Source organism: Manihot esculenta, chromosome 16, assembly GCF_001659605.2.
Source record: "Manihot esculenta cultivar AM560-2 chromosome 16, M.esculenta_v8, whole genome shotgun sequence".
NCBI classification, from domain to species: Eukaryota; Viridiplantae; Streptophyta; class Magnoliopsida; order Malpighiales; family Euphorbiaceae; genus Manihot; species Manihot esculenta.
The window spans coordinates 28,502,479-28,521,743 of NC_035176.2; the positions used below are offsets into that span (position 1 = coordinate 28,502,479).

General features: G+C 34.0%; 1 protein-coding gene across 2 annotated transcripts; it reads left to right on the forward strand.

The window, feature by feature from the left end:
- Positions 1-12,864: 12,864 nt before the first annotated feature.
- Positions 12,865-15,653, forward strand: LOC110602980 (calcineurin B-like protein 9). 2 transcript variants are annotated; one of them, XM_021740612.2, is made up of 9 exons: positions 12,865-13,301; positions 13,403-13,566; positions 13,674-13,756; positions 14,005-14,064; positions 14,534-14,642; positions 14,730-14,782; positions 14,889-14,969; positions 15,076-15,188; positions 15,293-15,653. In XM_021740612.2, the coding sequence occupies exons 3-9, from the start codon at positions 13,730-13,732 to the stop codon at positions 15,345-15,347; spliced, it is 498 nt and encodes a 165-aa protein (XP_021596304.1). In that variant the 5' UTR covers positions 12,865-13,301; positions 13,403-13,566; positions 13,674-13,729; the 3' UTR covers positions 15,348-15,653. The 2 variants fall into 2 exon arrangements, with proteins under 2 accessions (XP_021596304.1, XP_021596303.1); XM_021740611.2 differs by having other exon boundaries at positions 12,867-13,301; positions 13,395-13,566.
- Positions 15,654-19,265: the final 3,612 nt, after the last annotated feature.

Here is a 19,265-nt window from a genome sequence, read left to right on the forward strand (position 1 = left end):
TGACTTTCGGCCGCCGAACCCCCTTTTGTGAAGGCAGCATTCGGCTGCCGAAGTTGCCCCCGAAAAGAGACTTTCGTCTCTGTCCAGGACTTTCGGCCGCCGAAGGTGCCGCCGAAAGTGCCATGTTCAGCCATTTCATGCATATTTCTATGTGATGTTTTCCTAATGTTTTAGGGGGTTTTTGGGGGAGTTTATTAGAGTTATGTTTATGTATGTTTGGTCCCTCATTGGAGTCCACCTGTGTAGGTTCGGACCTGAGGAACCGAGGACCTCAGCAGTGAGATAGCTGCTTCAGAGTCTGTGGAGCTTCAGCCAGAGGTGAGTGGAATGAACCTTAAGTTTTTAAATAAATGAAATATAACTTTTTGGAGCATGTTCGTGCATCATATATGCCATGTGATATTATAGGGTGTTTGCATTAGTAATCACGAAGATGTTGCATTGCATAATTTGATGTTGATGCGGATTGGCTATTGAATGATCCTCTAGTCCTCCTATGGTATGATATGATGATGATACGGTATGGATTGCCAGTGAGGCCCATTCTACGCCCCTAGACTATGTTAAGAGAAAGACCAGTGAGGCCCATTCTACGCCCCTGGCATATTGGAATGTTATGTTATGTTATGTATGTAAGAGAAAGACCAGTGAGGCCCATTCTATGCCCCTGGCACGATTGGACTATGTTGAGGACTATAGGTGACAATGCCATCCTTATGTGATATGTTTGTGATGTGTTGCATTTCATGGAAGCATAAAATATTTTAATATATGTTTTCTCTATTCTGCTCACTGGGCTTTATAGCTCACCCCCCCCTCCCCTAATATCAGATGTGCAGGTACAGGGTAGACCAGGAGGTTAGCCAGAGTATGGAAGATATGTTTATGTAATAGTTAGATTGTGGACATGACAATTGTATTATGATGTAATGTAAAAGTGTTTTAAAGTTATGTTATGTAATTTGAATATTGAGGATAGAGTTATGCTTGACCAATACAGATTGTTAATCCCACTTGTATGTACATGGTCTTTATGATATGAGATATGAGGCTATGTTTCAACCAAGCTTATGTATGATGAGATACCCCATTGGAGCATTTGATGAGGGCTCCAGTGGAGGTTTATGTTATGTTTATGTTTATGTACAGGTTGAGCTTGGTTGTTATATGAGAATGTTTACAGGTTTATGAGTATTGTTGATCATGTATGGGATTAAACAGGATTACAGGTTATGTCAGGCTTGCTACGGTTCCCGGCGGCCTTATGCCGATCTGGATCCTAGCGCCGGTAGCGGTCCGGATTTCTGGGGCGTTACAGAGTGGTATCAGAGCCCTAGGTTCATATGGTCGGACCTAGAGTGTCGGGCTCATAGAGGTTATAGCAGGTCAAGCACAGTAGGAAAAGTCATGTCCACTAGGATAGGATATGGAGTCCTGTCTTGCATGATGATGTGAAATGCCATGACTTTATGCATGTGCATTAATGATATGCTATGCTATGTGACGTTTGTGATGAGGGTTCATGTGTGCCCACATGAACCATATGATGCTGATGATTCTATGTGTTATGTACTGTTTTCAGAAAACAGGATGAGAGGAACTCGTCGATCTGCACGATTGACTGGGATGCCACCTGAGGATGAGGGCATGAACGCCCGTCCTCCAGCATTGCCTAGGGCAATGTCTAGCAGGTCCAACAGGGACAGAGTAGCAAGAGACCCTAGAAGGTCTTTAGATCTGGGAAGAAGCAGATCGGTACGAGGAACAGTTCAAGGTGGTATGTCCGAAGATGTGGGAGAGGACATGGATGTGGACCAGAGGAGGGATGGCAGTTTGGGGATGAGTATGTCAGAGGAAGGTATGGGAGAGTCCCAAGGAGGCACTTAGGCCTCGGGATTTGTACAGCCACCTCATTACCCACCTTTCTCACAGAATCCCGGGTATTCGATGAGAGGTACATCGGATTACCCTAGTTTTAGCCCTTACCCCACACAGATGCCATACCCACCATATTACCCACCATACCCACAGTATCCTATGTATCCACCACCACCCTACCATCCAAATCCAGTAAACCCTACTACAGAAAATGTTGCACCTCCTCCACCACCAGCAGCACCTACTGTCCCAGAAGCCCAAATACCTCAACCTAGCTCATCAGGAGGGAGCAAGGTCAGAATGACTGATTATATGAAGTTGGGCGCTCCCCAGTTTGAAACCGGTGATGACCCGTTTGTGTACCTTGAGAGGGTCAAGGCGATAACAGATGAGATAGGGGCGGATGACAGTAGAGCCATTCAGATGGCTGGGTTCACACTAAAATGCAAGAAGGCCCGTGAGTGGTTCAAGGGCTATGTGAAACCGAGGGTGGATAGTCTATCATGGGAGGAGTTTGCTAATGAATTTGCAGGGTGGGCTTTTCCTGATAGTTCAAGGGAATTGAAGATGATAGAATTCGAGCAGTTGAGACAAACTGATGATATGAGTGTAGATGAATATACTGACAGGTTTATGGAGTTGCTGCCATTTGCTGGGCAGAACCTTGATACAGACCAGAAGAAGTCAAGGAGGTATATCATGAAGCTCCATTCCAGGTATTCCTCCTTGATACAGTCAGCAGATAGAGAGAGTTTTCACGCCATAGTAGACATGGCTAGGAGGATGGAGGCTAGTGCTATCATCGAGGGAAAAGTCAAACAGTCAGCAGCACAGCCTTCTGGTTCCAGAACTCCAGGTAAGGGAAAAGTGGATCCTTCTTCCTTAAGCTCAGGTAGTAAGAGGTGGGGCAGTACCACCAAGAAGTTTAAGAAGAACAAGTTCTGGAACAAGATCAAGTCAGGTCTGGGATTAGGGAGTGGCTCGAGCTCAGGTGCAGATAATGCAGTATGTAAGAAATGTGGGAGACCGCACAGAGGAGTATGTCTGGTTGGGACGTCAGCCTGCTTCAGATGTGGGCAGGAGGGACACATGGCACGAGAGTGTCCTAGAGCAGCTTTTGTGACACAGTCTCAGCAGACAGCTTCTGGTAGTGTGGCACAGCCAGTAGCTCCAGCCATGACACAGGCCAGTGGTAGAGGCAGAGGGAGAGGATCAGCCTCTTCTTCAGCAGGGTTCAGAGGTGAGGGTCCGTCAGCTCCAGCAAGGATCTTCACCATGACACAGCAGGAGGCAGATGCATCTAACACCGTGGTGGCAGGTAATTTAGTCATTGGGTGTTCTGATGTGTATGCATTAATGGACCCTGGTGCATCTCATTCTTTTATTGCTCCGAGGGCCGTAGAGAGGTTGGGATTAATGGTCTCTGGGTTAGAGTGTCCTCTCTGGGTCAGTGGACCCAAGTGTGATCCATCAGTGGCAGAGTCAGTCTGTCAGTGTAGTCCAGTTTTTGTTGAGGGGAGATGCATGTTCGCCGACCTTGTGGTTCTAGAGTTGACAGATTTTGACGTCATTCTAGGGATGGACTGGTTATCTACCCATGGCGCTACCTTGGACTGCAGGGACAAGGTAGTCAGGTTCAGAGGTCAGGATGGATCAGAGGTCGTCTTCAGAGGAGACAGGAGGGGTACACCTAGAGGTTTGATCTCATCTCTTCAGGCTCGTAGGTTGCTTAGGAGGGGATGTCAGGGGTATTTGGCTCATGTGAGAGAGCTAGACAGTCAGATTAGAGAGCCCGCCGCAGTGCCAGTGGTCAATGAGTTTTTAGATGTGTTCCCAGACGAGTTGCCAGGTTTACCACCTGTTAGGGAGATAGAGTTCGAGATTGAATTGATGCCTGGAACTAGACCGATCTCTATTCCTCCCTACAGGATGGCACCAGCTGAGTTGAAAGAATTGAAAGAACAGTTGCAAGAGTTGGTAGACAAGGGCTTCATCCGACCGAGTACCTCACCCTGGGGTGCTCCAGTCTTGTTTGTCAGAAAGAAGGATGGATCCCTTAGACTTTGTATCGACTACAGGCAGTTGAACAAAGTCACTACCAAGAACAAGTACCCATTGCCAAGGATCGACGATCTATTCGACCAGCTAGCAGGAGCGGGTTGTTTCTCCAAAATAGATCTGAGATCCGGGTACCATCAGCTGAGGATAAGAGAAGAAGACGTGCCAAAGACAGCTTTCAGGACCAGATATGGGCACTATGAGTTCCTTGTGATGCCGTTCGGGTTAACCAACGCCCCTGCAGCATTCATGGACCTCATGAACAGAGTGTTTAGACAGTACCTGGATCACTTTGTTATTGTCTTCATAGATGATATCTTAGTGTATTCCAGGAATGCAGAGGAGCATGCCCATCATCTGAGGATAGTTTTGCAGACCCTGAGGGAGCATGGCTTGTATGCCAAGTTCTCCAAGTGTGAGTTCTGGTTGAGGAGCATTTCGTTCTTGGGGCATGTAGTGTCAGAGAACGGAATTGAAGTAGACCCCAAGAAGATAGAGGCAGTGACTAACTGGCCTAGACCCACCTCAGTGACAGAGATCAGAAGTTTCTTGGGTTTGGCTGGTTATTACCGGAGGTTCGTTCAGGACTTCTCAAAGATTGCAGCTCCTCTGACCAGACTAACCAGGAAGAATCATAAATTTCTGTGGACCGACCAGTGCGAAGAGAGTTTTGAAGAGCTTAAGAAGAGGTTGACTTCAGCACCAGTTTTAGCTCTGCCATCTAGTGGTGAAGGAGTTTTACAAGCTCATGGAGGAAGGTCTACAGTTGGAGTTGTCTGGTACAAGTGCTTTAATAGCCCAGATGAAAGTGACACCTGTGTTTCTGGAGCAGGTGGCTCAGAAACAGCACGAGGACCCAGAGTTAGTGAAAATTGCCAGGACTGTTCAGTCAGGCAAAAGTGAAGAGTTCAGATTTGATGATAAGGGGATCCTCCGCTATGGGAACAGATTATGTGTACCAGATGACATAGGGCTTAAGGGAGACATTATGAGAGAGGCTCATAATGCAAGATACAGCGTTCACCCTGGAGCCACCAAAATGTATCAGGATCTGAAAAGAGTATATTGGTGGCCAGCTATGAAGAGGGAAGTGGCACAGTTTGTGTCAGCCTGCGAGGTATGTCAGAGGGTGAAGCTGGAACATCAGAAGCCGGCTGGAATGCTTAACCCGCTACCTATTCCAGAATGGAAATGGGAAAATATAGCTATGGATTTCGTAGTGGGGCTACCGGCGGCGTCCAACAGATTAGACTCCATATGGGTGATTGTGGACAGACTTACTAAATCTGCTCACTTCATTCCAGTTAGGAGCAACTACTCTGTGGATAAGTTAGCGCAGGTGTATGTTGATGAGATTGTCAGACTGCATGGGGTCCCGGTATCTATAGTGTCAGATAGAGGGCCCCAGTTCACCTCCAGGTTTTGGCGGAGTCTGCAGAGTGCTATAGGTACCAGGTTGGATTTCAGTACTACCTTCCATCCCCAGACCGATGGACAGTCAGAAAGGACCATCCAGACAATAGAAGATATGCTCAGAATGTGTGTGCTGGATTTTGGCGGTTCTTGGAGGCGGCATCTACCTTTGGTGGAGTTTGCCTACAATAACAGCCATCATGCTAGCATCGGGATGGCTCCATATGAAGCTTTGTATGGGAGGAAGTGCAGATCACCCGTCTGTTGGGAGGAAGTAGGAGAGAAGGCCTTGGCAGGGCCTGAGTTAGTAGAGATCACCAGCAGGGTGGTACCCATCATCAGAGAGAGAATCAAAACTGCTACGAGCAGGCAGAAGAGTTATGCAGACCTCCACAGGAAACAGGTAGATTTTCAGGAGGGGGATCTAGTATTGCTCAAGATGTCTCCAATGAAAGGGGTGGTTCGGTTTGGTAAAAAGGGTAAGCTAGCTCCACGGTACATCGGACCCTTTGAAGTCTTGCAAAAGATTGGGAGTGTATCGTACAAGCTGGACTTGCCTGCGTCTATGGAAAGAATCCATCCGGTTTTCCATGTTTCCATGCTAAGGAAGTACGTGTCAGATCCGAGCAAGGTTCTTAGTGAGCCTGATGTAGAGATCCAAGAGGATCTCACCTATGTAGAGCAGCCAGTGCGGATTCTTGACACTCAGATCAGAAAGTTGAGGAACAAGGAAATCCCAATGGTGAAAGTCCTTTGGAACCACCACAATATAGAAGAATGTACCTGGGAGACACGGGAGTCCATGCTCCAGCAATATCCCCACCTCTTTTAAGGTTAGTCCCTATGTGTTTTATATGTATGTTATGTTATTTTACTATGCATGTACTAGTTGAGGAACATTCAGGGACGAATGTTCTTAAGGGGGGGAGAATGTAATACCCGGCTAGACTCCGGTATCGGAATTCCAACCGTCCGGTGGAATCTCGGATGTCGGAAACTTCTAGAAGGGTGAAAGCATGTTTTTATGAAATGTTTTCATGTTTTTAATGTTTTTAAGTACAAAATTAAATGAGTTTTGCATGAGTAATCTTTTGAGGAAAACCCAGGTTCGGCCGCCGAAAGCCAAGTTCGGCCGCCGAACATGCATGCGTTTTGGAGGCACGTTAGGCCCCCGAAAGCATGAGTTAGGGAAGTCTAGGTTCGGCCGCCGAAAGTCAAGTTCGGCCGCCGAACATTGTATGGATGCGGAGGCACATTCGGCCCCCGAACGTGGCCTGGCCAGCCACCTATAAAAGGGGCAATTAGCCGAAATGGGTGAGCTTTCTCCCATTTTCGGCCACAGTGAGCTTCCGACCTTCCCTTTGCAAATCTTGTGTTCTTCCTCCAAATCTCTTCCATTTTTCTTGAGTTTTAAACTCACATTGCAAGTTTTGAGCTTTTGAAACAAGTTTTGGAGCTTTGGGAACTCAGGAGCTCATTTTCGTGGATCTCCAAGTTTAGGTCGTCTTCCTCTCGATCTTCAAGAGGTAAGGGCCGATCTTAAGCTCCTTATGTGTTTTAAATAAGTTTTATGCAAGATCTATGAGTAGAAATGCATGTTAGGGCATATGTTGAGTTTATGGGTTTATATTGATGTTTTAAACAATGTAGCTTGTTTATGTGTTGTTGGAAGTGTTGTAGATGGGGTATATGATAGTTTGAGACCCCAAGGTGTAATGTATGATATGTATGCATGTTTTAGAACTAGTTTTTGCATGATTTGAGCTTGGGAGGCGAAATGTGCATAGAGGAGCTGAGTTTCTGCCCTTCGGGAGAAGCTCAGGTTCGGCCGCCGAAGTGACTTTCGGCCGCCGAACCCCCTTTTGTGAAGGCAGCATTCGGCTGCCGAAGTTGCCCCCGAAAAGAGACTTTCGTCTCTGTCCAGGACTTTCGGCCGCCGAAGGTGCCGCCGAAAGTGCCCTGTTTAGCCATTTCATGCATATTTCTATGTGATGTTTTCCTAATGTTTTAGGGGGTTTTTGGGGGAGTTTATTAGAGTTATGTTTATGTATATTTGGTCCCTCATTGGAGTCCACCTGTGTAGGTTCAGACCCGAGGAACCGAGGACCTCAGCAGTGAGATAGCTGCTTCAGAGTCTGTGGAGCTTCAGCCAGAGGTGAGTGGAATGAACCTTAAGTTTTTAAATAAATGAAATATAACTTTTTGGAGCATGTTCGTGCATCATATATGCCATGTGATATTATAGGGTGTTTGCATTAGTAATCACGAAGATGTTGCATTGCATAATTTGATGTTGATGCGGATTGGCTATTGAATGATCCTCTAGTCCTCCTATGGTATGATATGATGATGATACGGTATGGATTGCCAGTGAGGCCCATTCTACGCCCCTAGACTATGTTAAGAGAAAGACCAGTGAGGCCCATTCTACGCCCTTGGCATATTGGAATGTTATGTTATATTATGTATGTAAGAGAAAGACCAGTGAGGCCCATTCTACGCCCCTGGCACGATTGGACTATGTTGAGGACTATAGGTGACAATGCCATCCTTATGTGATATGTTTGTGATGTGTTGCATTTCATGGAAGCATAAAATATTTTAATATATGTTTTCTCTATTCTGCTCACTGGGCTTTATAGCTCACCCCCCCCTCCCCTAATATCAGATGTGCAGGTACAGGGTAGACCAGGAGGTTAGCCAGAGTATGGAAGATATGTTTATGTAATAGTTAGATTGTGGACATGACAATTGTATTATGATGTAATGTAAAAGTGTTTTAAAGTTATGTTATGTAATTTGAATATTGAGGATAGAGTTGTGCTTGACCAATACAGATTGTTAATCCCACTTGTATGTACATGGTCTTTATGATATGAGATATGAGGCTATGTTTCAACCAAGCTTATGTATGATGAGATACCCCATTGGAGCATTTGATGAGGGCTCCAGTGGAGGTTTATGTTATGTTTATGTTTATGTACAGGTTGAGCTTGGTTGTTATATGAGAATGTTTACAGGTTTATGAGTATTGTTGATCATGTATGGGATTAAACAGGATTACAGGTTATGTCAGGCTTGCTACGGTTCCCGGCGGCCTTATGCCGATCTGGATCCTAGCGCCGGTAGCGGTCCGGATTTCCGGGGCGTTACATTTGTAACTCATAATAATGTAATAAATAATATATATAATATCATGAAAATAATCTTATATTATAAATTATAGTATGAAGTGTTATAAAAATTTTTAAATTAAAGATGACTGATAATATTTTTTTATTAATATTCTATTTTGAGATTTTAATAATATATAAGATATATTGAATGTGATATAATAATATCCTATATGATATTCGTCCATTTTCTTCCAATTAAATGATGAGTAATGAACGGATTTTGATAGATTTATATGAATAATGTACGATTGATAATTATTAAATCACAAGATTTTAATATCTACACATTCATTATTCTTCTCATATTTTTATTATTGTAGGAATGAGCAAAGCATGATTCATATATCAATGATTTTTTTTATAAAAAACTATTTTAATTATATAAAATTTGAAAAAAAAATTATTACGAGTTCAGAGATGGCTATAAAAGTTATGTCAGAGTTATTTTCTTATACGATATTATGATGTAATGATATTGTCATCTTACCTCATTCCATGTTATACTAAGAAAATCTGAGATTACATTGAGTTAATAGGTCACCACATGATTTGTGAATTTTCATATTCTCATTAACTAAAAATTGAATTAATAACAGTTAATTCAATCAAACAAAATAATGTGTTGAATTCAACGTAAATTTATTGAATCTCATATCAATTTAATAGATGAATAACGTGTTCATGACATTATCCATTCATTTTTTTTAAATTAATTTTGAAAATAAATTAAGTTTAATCTTAAATTCAACATGATATCAGAAACTTTCTATCGATATTAAATCTTCTGTGAAATTGTGGATTGAATTTCAATAATCATATAGATGAATATTAGTACCATAAATAATACCGAAACTATAATGATTAAGGGTTTTAATACTATGTTGATAAAAAGGACAAAGGGACATGAAATGAATAATTCTTGTATCTTACATAAGAAAGTTACAAGACAAGACAGCCTATTCATGTAATAATTCTAAAACAGTAATATATTATAAATTAGGAAATAGCAGTGCCTAATTTAATTAAAAGCCCCATTAGCAATAATTAGAAAAAATTAATAATAAAGTAAAATTTTAAATAGTAACAATATTATCACAGCTTTTCTTGACATTTAATTATATTTTATATAAAATAATATTATAAACTTAATTCACATTTAAAAACAAAAAAAAAATTATTGAATGTGAGATAATTGTTGTATTCTTATCCTATATGCATGATTACCTTTTTTTCCCATATTCTTCTACTGATAAGAAATGCTGACAGACATTGATGATTTATATGAACAAATGATTGATGATGGACTTTCGTCTTATTGTCTCGTATGGATAACTCAAGTTTAATCTTCAAAAACAGAGTCGGTAAAATTTAAAATGTGAAATCAAGAATCGATTGAGAATGGCTTTGATAGAAATTCTTTGATATTCAAATTAAATTTAAATTTAAATGGTAAAAAATATAGAGAAAAATAATAGAAAATAGAAAAGGAATAAAATTTTTTTAAAAACAAGAGGGTGCTTTTATTAAAGCCGATGAACTCAAAAAATGATTTTTTTATTGCATTATTTAATATGTATATATTTTTTGATATATTACAAAGTAAATTAATTTTTAAATAAAATAATATTAAAATTTTTATATGTTATAAATTATTAAACCTAACGAATTTAATCTTTACGTATTAATAATTAAAAAATTTATAATTTAATCTTTAAATATCATTATTATCAATAAGTCAATTCTTATATTTTTAAAAATATATTAAAATATTTTTATTTATTTTTTCAACAAAATAATTATTCTGTATATTTCTACTATTAAAAATATAGTTAAAAACTAAATTACCCTCACTCTTTTCCTTCTCGTTTTTCTTTTCTTCTTCGATTTTTTTTCCTTTTCCTCCAACACCTTTTTAATTTTTTAAATTGTTTTATTTAAAAAAGAGAAAAAAAATAATTTTTCTTATTTTTCTTCTTCCTCATCATCATTTTTTTCTTATTTTTCTTCGTTCTCTTCTACTTCTTTTATTTCCCTTCTTTTTTCTTAATCATCATCACCTTTTTTTTCTTTTTACTCTTCTTCATCATCTTTATGTTTTTCTTTTTTATTTATTTTCCTTTTTTTTAGCAGAGAAAGGGCTATTTCATTAATAGTGAAAAACGATAAAAATATTTTAATAAATCTAAAAAAAATAAGAACATTGTAATAGATCTAAATAAAAATAAAAATATTTTAATAGATTTTTAAAAATATAGAGACTGACTTGTTAATAATAACAATATTTAATGACTAAATAAGAGATTTTATTTGAGGTCAGAATTAAATTTTAAAATAATAACAATATTTAATGACTAAATAAGGGGTTTTATTTGAGATCAGAATTAGATTTTAAATTTTTTTTTTATCTCTCATCTATTTTTAATGATAAAAAGAATGAAAAATTATTTCATTCACAGAGAAAAAATATAAAAATATTTTAATAAATTTTTAAATATATAAAAATTAACTTGTTAATAATACGTAATGATTAAATAATTCTCTAATAATTATCACATTTTTGTTATTTCAGCCAACCATGATTCACTACTTTTTAATTACGTATAACTTAAATTATATCTGAGTTATAGTACTAAAGTTTGAAGTATGAGAAATTATTAGAAATTAAAAAAATAATTATCTATCATTTTAGTTAATTTTTTTATAAAATTTTTTTAATAAAATAACAAAAAAAAATTTTATCTTTTTTTTTGATATATTTTTTCACACTGTAAATTAATAAATTGGAGAATGTAGTATAAGACTGATATATATAGTTTAGGATGAACTTCTTATTTTATATTTGAAAATAAATAATAATAATAATAATAATAAGCTCATTTTCATTGATGTTTCCTTAGCCATTCTCAAAATCAGTAAATGGTTAAATGCTTAATTTTACTTCTACGTTTATTTGAAAAATTAAATTCGACTAATTTATTTATTTATTTATTTTAATAAAAAATTAGGAAACTTACTTTTTTTATTTTCTTAATTATTAACTGGATTTGATTGGACTATTAGATTAGATTATATTAATTTTACGAGTATTAAATTAAATGATTAGATTAGATTAAATGATTAGATTAAATTATATTTTAAAAATTATTAATTATCATATTATAAATTTAATATTAAATTAAAATTGACCAATCAAAATATAGAAAAATTTAAAAAAACTTATAATTTTTTTTTAAAAAAATAGAATGTTGAACATAAAATTAAATTGAAATTGACCAATCAAAATACAAAAAAATTTTAAAATTCTTTTAAAAATAGAAAAATAGAATGTTGAACATAGAGTAAGCCTTGATTTTTTTTTTCTTTTTAATATGAAAGTAGGTGGAGGAAAAAAATATGATTTTTTTTTGTTTCTATAATTTTTTAAATTTCTATAATTATTTAAAATATAAAATTTGATTATTTAAATTTCTATAATTTTTTTTTTGTTTCTCTGGTTTCTTTTTTCAATATACAGCTGTAAGTAACTAAACAAAATTGAACTTCAATGTGTAAAAAAAAATTCTTAATTATATTTATACTAAAGTAAATAATTTATAATAAAGAATAACTAAAAATTTTGACTCTAAGGATAAAAAATTAAAACAAAATTTATACAGTAAGCATTAAATTTTTTTTTTAGTTTCAATATTTAATCTATTTTTATAATTAATGAATAATTGATTTTAAAACATTAAATGATAAAAAAATTGAATATACAATGTGGCACTTATTTTTTCAAATATAATGTGTTATTTTATTTTACTCAAAAAGTTAATTGATATCTTAAATTTTTTATTATTAATTTTTAATATTTAATTTTTACAAAAATATAGTTATTTAGTTATATATTATTTATGTATATTTCAAAATTTTAAAAGTTAAATAATTATATTTTGTAAAATTAAATAATTATATCTTACAAAATTTAAGTATTAAATAGTTATATTTTTATAAAAATTACTGATTAAAATTAACAATGTGTAAACTGATTTTTTTTTTTTTATAAAGATTAATGATCATGCATTTAGCCAGGAAAAAAAAATTATTTTTTTTGGGTGGTTTTTGAGACCCTTTGTTTTTGAGTTCCATCAATTTTCTTGTCTCAATTTGGAAACTTCCTCTGGCCCTTTGGATAGAGAGAGCTTCCTCTCCACTCAGCTGTGGGTTGTCTCTCCATGGAGATGTATATATGCAACACCTCCCCTCCCCGAGTACAAGTTATGCTATGTACCCAGTCGACTAATTTTGCATCTATGTCTTTAATATTAATTCATTTACCTAATGTTTCAAATCAAATTGACTACGCAATTCATATGATACTTAAAGTTTAACCACAAATTTTGTAGAGAATAAATTAATATATGATATAATGTTAAAATTAAATATAACCTAATTTTAAATAATGATTATAATGATTTTTAATAACGTGTCATTCATACGCTAATCAGACTTATCCAATTTATCCCTCGCTTAATGATTTCGCATATTATAATAGAAATTGTCATCGTCTTACCATCCTCGTACTCGTCCTCCTTTTCTCTTCCAGCAGTTTCCGTCGCAATCCAAAAAATGCTAAATCGATTCATCACCTAACACAAACGACGAAGCTTCACGCAATCTCGCCGGTTTAGCTTTTTTCGTGTAATAGGTTCCGTAATATGAAGAAAATTTTCCATTCCTGTTTCCTCGCATGAATGGTCGTCGCAGGCCGCCATGAATTTCTCCTACAATTCTTCTGTATATACTCTCTCTCTCTCTCTCTCTTGATTTTGCGTATGTGTTTTTGCTTTTCGGTTTGGAGCATTTTTGTCTGATTGTTGGATTGGGCAGGGATCCAGCTCTTGGACTATTGGAGAGCGGATTTGCGCTGCGCTTGTTCCATTTGCGGCTTTAATCGAGGTTTTGATTTTTGCTGTCGCTAATTGCTTCGAGTTACGGCCACGGGTTAAGAGAAACGCTTACCGCTTCACTGATCTTGCTGATCTTGCCCATCAATCTCGATGTGACTCTCTCTCTCTCTCTTAACTTCCTTTCTTGCCTTGCTTTTCTCTTCTCTGTGGCTTTGGTATTGAAATGACATTTTATGTGGCGGTGTTAATGGCGATGCAGTTACCGTTAACGAAGTGGAGGCGTTGTATGAGCTGTATAAGAAGTTGAGTAGTTCCATGATCGACGATGGATTGATTCATAAGGTAAAGAAAGTTGTACATAATGTCAAATATTTGGATGTCTGTGATTTTAACTGATTGCTGCAGAATTTTTCTTTTTGAACTTTTTTTCTCTGGTGTTGATCTGGGAATTAATGGGGATTTTGACCTGGTTTGATTATAGTAATTGATGATTATGTATGCTAACCGTGGTTTTTGTTGCATACTTGAAATGATCCTTGGTTTTGGCCAGTGATTGTCACGGTTAAACTAATTTAATTTTGTTATTGAAGGAAGAACTTCAGTTGGCAATCTTCAGAACTCCTAATGGCGAGAATCTCTTCTTTGACCGGGTAATGAAAATGGAACCTGTGTCATGTTTACTTTCTATGATTGTGAAACGTAAACATTGCATTGCTTCAATTTGATATTTTTGGGTGGGATCAGAATATGATGGAAGTAGAACAGAATATTGAACTAGCATTTGCTAAATTAGTAGTCTATAGTAAATTCCAGCTTCGTTTCGACTTGATGAGAGAAACTAAGTGTGCAAGTGAACTTGATAGCGCTATAGGATGTAAATCTGGCCAAATCCTGTGCTGAAATTGTACTGAAATGGGAAAGATCCTTCAAACAGAAATTTGAAAAGTGTGAGCCCATTAATGGAAACAGTCTTGGTTGCTTAAGAATTACATCATAATGGTTCAACTGTATCTGTCTTTGGATAAATTTTAGACAATTAGAAAAATGACCTCAATCACTGTTTTTTCCTATTATAGTCTAATCTTTCTTATTTCTAACTAATTTTTCTTTTCCCTTAAGGTTTTTGATCTTTTTGATGAAAAGAAAAATGGTGTAATCGAGTTTGATGAATTTGTCCATGCACTAAGTGTGTTCCACCCCTGTGCTCCTTTGGAAGAAAAAATAGATTGTAAGATTTCGCTGACAATCTTTTGTTCTACACTGCTAAAATTCAGTTATGGTTGTATTTTATCTGCAAGTGTTTTATTATCTGCAGTTGCATTTAGGTTGTATGATTTGAGACAAACTGGATTTATCGAGCGAGAAGAAGTGAGTACACTACACTGGCTTTCTATCTGGCTTTTAGCTATGTTCTCAAAGTTGACAGATAATTCATACCAAGACTTTTAGCTATCTGGCTTTCTAATGGTTTCAGGTTAGGCAAATGTTGGTTGCCCTTTTGATGGAATCTGATGTTAATTTGCCGGATGAACTCCTTGATGATATCATAGACAAGGCAAGTATCAGCTAAAAACTTTGTTTCTTAGAAAAATAAATTAAGAAAGATGGTACCTTCACCATCTTCTGGGTCACTCAATGTTGTACCTCCAATATTCATTCAGACATTTGCTGAAGTTGATGCTGACAAGGATGGTAAAATCGGCAAAGATGAATGGAAAATATTTGTGGTAAAACATCCATCTATTTTGAAGAACATGACCCTTCCTTATTTGAAGTAAGTGGCTTTATAAATTCTTAACTCCATCTACCACATCCGTGCAACCAAATTCACCTCTATATTTACCTGCACCTATTTTGTCTATTATGATTCTCTTCCAGGGACATAACCACCGTATTTCCAAGCTTTATTTTCAACACTGAGGTTGAAGACTGAATGTGAAGCTCATCTGGGTGTTTCCGAAAGCCAATCGTTTAAAAGATTCATTTATGCATAGCAAACTGCTTTGTGCTGTAAATTATGGAGTTTTGCAGGGACAGAGAAGCCATTGTTTGCGGAAGCAAGACCAGAGTTGTGGCATCACAAGGTCATCCTTGCCAATTATAGCTCCATGGCATTTCATTTTTTGATGATCTAATCTAACCCGTGTTGTACAGTTCTTGTTATGGTTCTGTCTAGTTACTATTGTTGCCTCAATTTGTGAATTTAAGCGTTAAATACACATCCTTCAGGGTTTGTTGATGGTCTCTGTTTCTGTTCTTTCTACCAGCAACCAAAAGCTGCCGATTTAAGTAAGAGAATTTTAGATAATTTGAATCATCCTGTGAATTCCAAAATTCTATTAAATAATTACTCAAGTGAGTCAAGAAAAATCACTATTTTTTTTCTTTTCAGATTATACATTACAAGATAAAAAAATAATTGTTTAGATTAATCTACATGGATATTTATGTATTTATATATTTGTATTGTGAGCATAAATAGGGTCTATATCTTGATTTGTATCCCAAATTTCTACGCAGATGAACTTTGATTCCAAAAACTCAATATTTTCTTCTTATCTCTATCTATCTTTATTTATTTATTTATTAAGTGTGATTCTACTACTCTCACAACGCTTCTTTTTCTTTAAAATAAGCACAGCATTGTAAGGCCCAAGTGCGCTACAGGTCAAAAACTGTATGATTAATAATTAAGAAAAAAAAGTTTATGGCTGGCATAGAGTTTCAGAAAGACTATCTTTTCTTTCCCTTAAAAATTCTCTTTGGCTGGCAACTGGTAAGTTTATCACTAAAATTAGGTACAGCCTGATTCCGTTAAAAAAAAAGAAAGGGTAGAGCCTGATTTATGTGAAAAATATTTTTTAAAAATAGTTATTTTCAGTTGTGATTTAAAAATAAAGGAGATTAATAAATTTATATATAATATTTTAAAAAGTTCTTAAATTCAGAAAATAACTTACTTTAAGTATCACAAATATGGAAAAATAAAAAAAATTATTTTTCAATAAATAAATGGAGACTTATTTTCTCTTATTGGGGTTTGTCACGTGTTGCATCTTTAGATAAATTATTTGATGGCTTTGGTAGTACAAAATGTACCATGTATCCTTGATTTTTTTATATGCTTTTACATACTTTAAATCTATAAGCACTTATAATGGTTTTGTCTAATAGTTAATAATGTAAATTTTTGTGATAGATGGACAGTGTTTAAAGAAATAAGAATTCAGAAATTTTCTTTCTGCTACTGTGGGATCGAATCCAAATAGAAATTTATAATTTTTTATATTTATATTTACGTTATATTTATTTTTAAATAGAGATAAAGAATTTAATCGATTCGGTTAAAAATTAAATTAAATTAAATAAATTAAAAATTAAAATTTTAGTATTTATAAAAATTAAATTGAATCGATTTTAAATAAAAATTGAATCGAATTAAATTAATTTGATTTAGTTTATTTGGTTAATTGAATTTTTTAATAATTTTTATTTTTAATATTTTAAAATATTTTAATTTTAATTCTCTTAATATTATTAAATTAAAATATTATTATTATTAATCAGGTAGATTATTTTTTTATTTTTTAATTAAAATTAAATTAAAATAATTAAAACTTTTAAATTAAAAATAAAATAAATAAAAAATTAAATTAAAACTTTAAAATAATTCAATTCAATTGATTTTTTTCAATTTAAATCGCTGGCTTTAAGTTTTTCCTAATTTGATACTCTCGCCTTTTCATATTTTTTAAATTTAATTTTTTATTTTCCATTCCCTATGAAAGATGATATGCGAAAAATTGACTATCCATGAATAAAATATATTCCTATTAAGAGTTTCAAAAATATTCCGATCGTCACTTATGATTTCTATATAGTTGGGATGTTTCTCACATACATGGCGGTATTCTCGGACAGTTATTGTATTGAATTATTTGGTTTCTAGTTATAAGCCGAACATTTTATTTTTTATGGAAACAAAAACTCTTAGTTCTTATATGAAATTTTTTCGTAATTCTTTATATTTTGATGATTGCTTAGCAGTCAATAGACAAGAATTAGGAGGAGACATTTCGTTAATGTAGAAGAGTTATGAGTCTGTTTTTATGGTTGGTTATTTTTCAAATTTTATTGATTCGATTGTTTCGGATGGTAATGTTCAATAGAGATTTACTAGTTATTATGTGTTTTTGAAATCGCAACGATGATGTCAGTCTTGAAACCTTATTCGAGTTTTATCTTGTAGAAGCTTTCGTCTATAGTTTTGTTCTGGAGATTTTAATGATTTATGCTCGAAAGATGAGAAAGAATGAGAGATATCTTTACCAAATTATCTTATATAGAGGTTTAGACAGACACTTAAAGAAATATTTTTATCAAATTATCTTATACAGGGATTGAATTATACAGGGATTTAATTTTGAATGGTGATAAATTTTTTCTTAGATTCTAAAACTAATATTTCTATTAAACAGATTTATGGTAATACTATTCTAATTATTTATATTTTAATTAAAGAATTTATTAAATATAATGATTTTTTATTTAAAATAATATTTTTTTTATTTAATAAAATTTTATTAATATAATCCATAATTCTTATTTTTAATTTTTATTGATTAATATTTCTATAAAAAAGAAAAAGCGCAGCAAAGAAACAAAAAACAGACAATGCGAGGCCACAGACTTGCGTGGTGCAGGTAAAATAAAATTCAATAAGATTTTTATTTTTCAGTAGAAAGAAATAAATAAATACAGATGGAATGGGCCCTCTGAGAATAAACTGGTCAATGATTGCTATCATTGTTATCTTTGTGTATTATTGCACGAAATTTTGACAGCATTAATTAACAACTGAGATAACCTAATTCGTTTGAAAAGTCCAAATCAAAAACTTAACGCGCATAAATTAATGGACAATTACCATCATGTCCTCAAATTTTTTAAAAATTATTAAATCAATCTATATTTTAAAATCATTTCATTACTTCTTGTTTGTATTTTATACAAATCAAATTGTTGAATTTATATATATTATTGATTTTCATCAACTATTTCATTTATTTTTTTATAAATAATTTATGATAAAAGAGTTGAAGAATATTTACAAGTCACATCAATATATATAATTAAAATTATAAAAATTAAATAATTTTTTAAATATTTAAAAAATCATTAAATTTAATTTTATAAAATATTAAAATATTTTAATTAAATAATTTTAGCAAATTAATAAATTTTTAAAAAATTTAAGTAGTAGATAGTGAAACAGGGTTTGAAAAAAAATTTGTTTTTTAATGTGAAACAGTTAAAAGCCGGTAGACCTACGTGATGCTGGGCCCTAGCCCCAATCGAGTCCATTTAAAGAAAAAACATGTCCCCACTCTTTATTTCCAAAAAAATTAAATATTAGATATAGAATTTTAATAATTTTTTATTTAATTTATTAAACATTTTAATTTTAGTGACTAATTTTATTAATTTGCCTCTAAAATTTTTTTCTCTAAGGAGGACTAATTTTATCTGATTTAATATTTAAAATTAGCTTTTTCCTAAAAATTTAAAATAAATTAAATATTAAAGCCAAAAATCTAAATTTTGTATAAAAAAATAGCTCCATATCTTACCTATAGAATCAAAAATTTTCATTACCATTTATTATAATAATTATAAATTATTATTAATATAAGTAAATTATTTATTTTTAAGAAATCAAGATATATAATATTAATTTTATTGTAATGAAGTATTAAAAAATATTAAAAATATAATATTAATTTCATCCAATTTAAATTAGCATTTTTAAATTAATAATAAAAGTGGATTCCACAATCCAACAGTTTTTTAA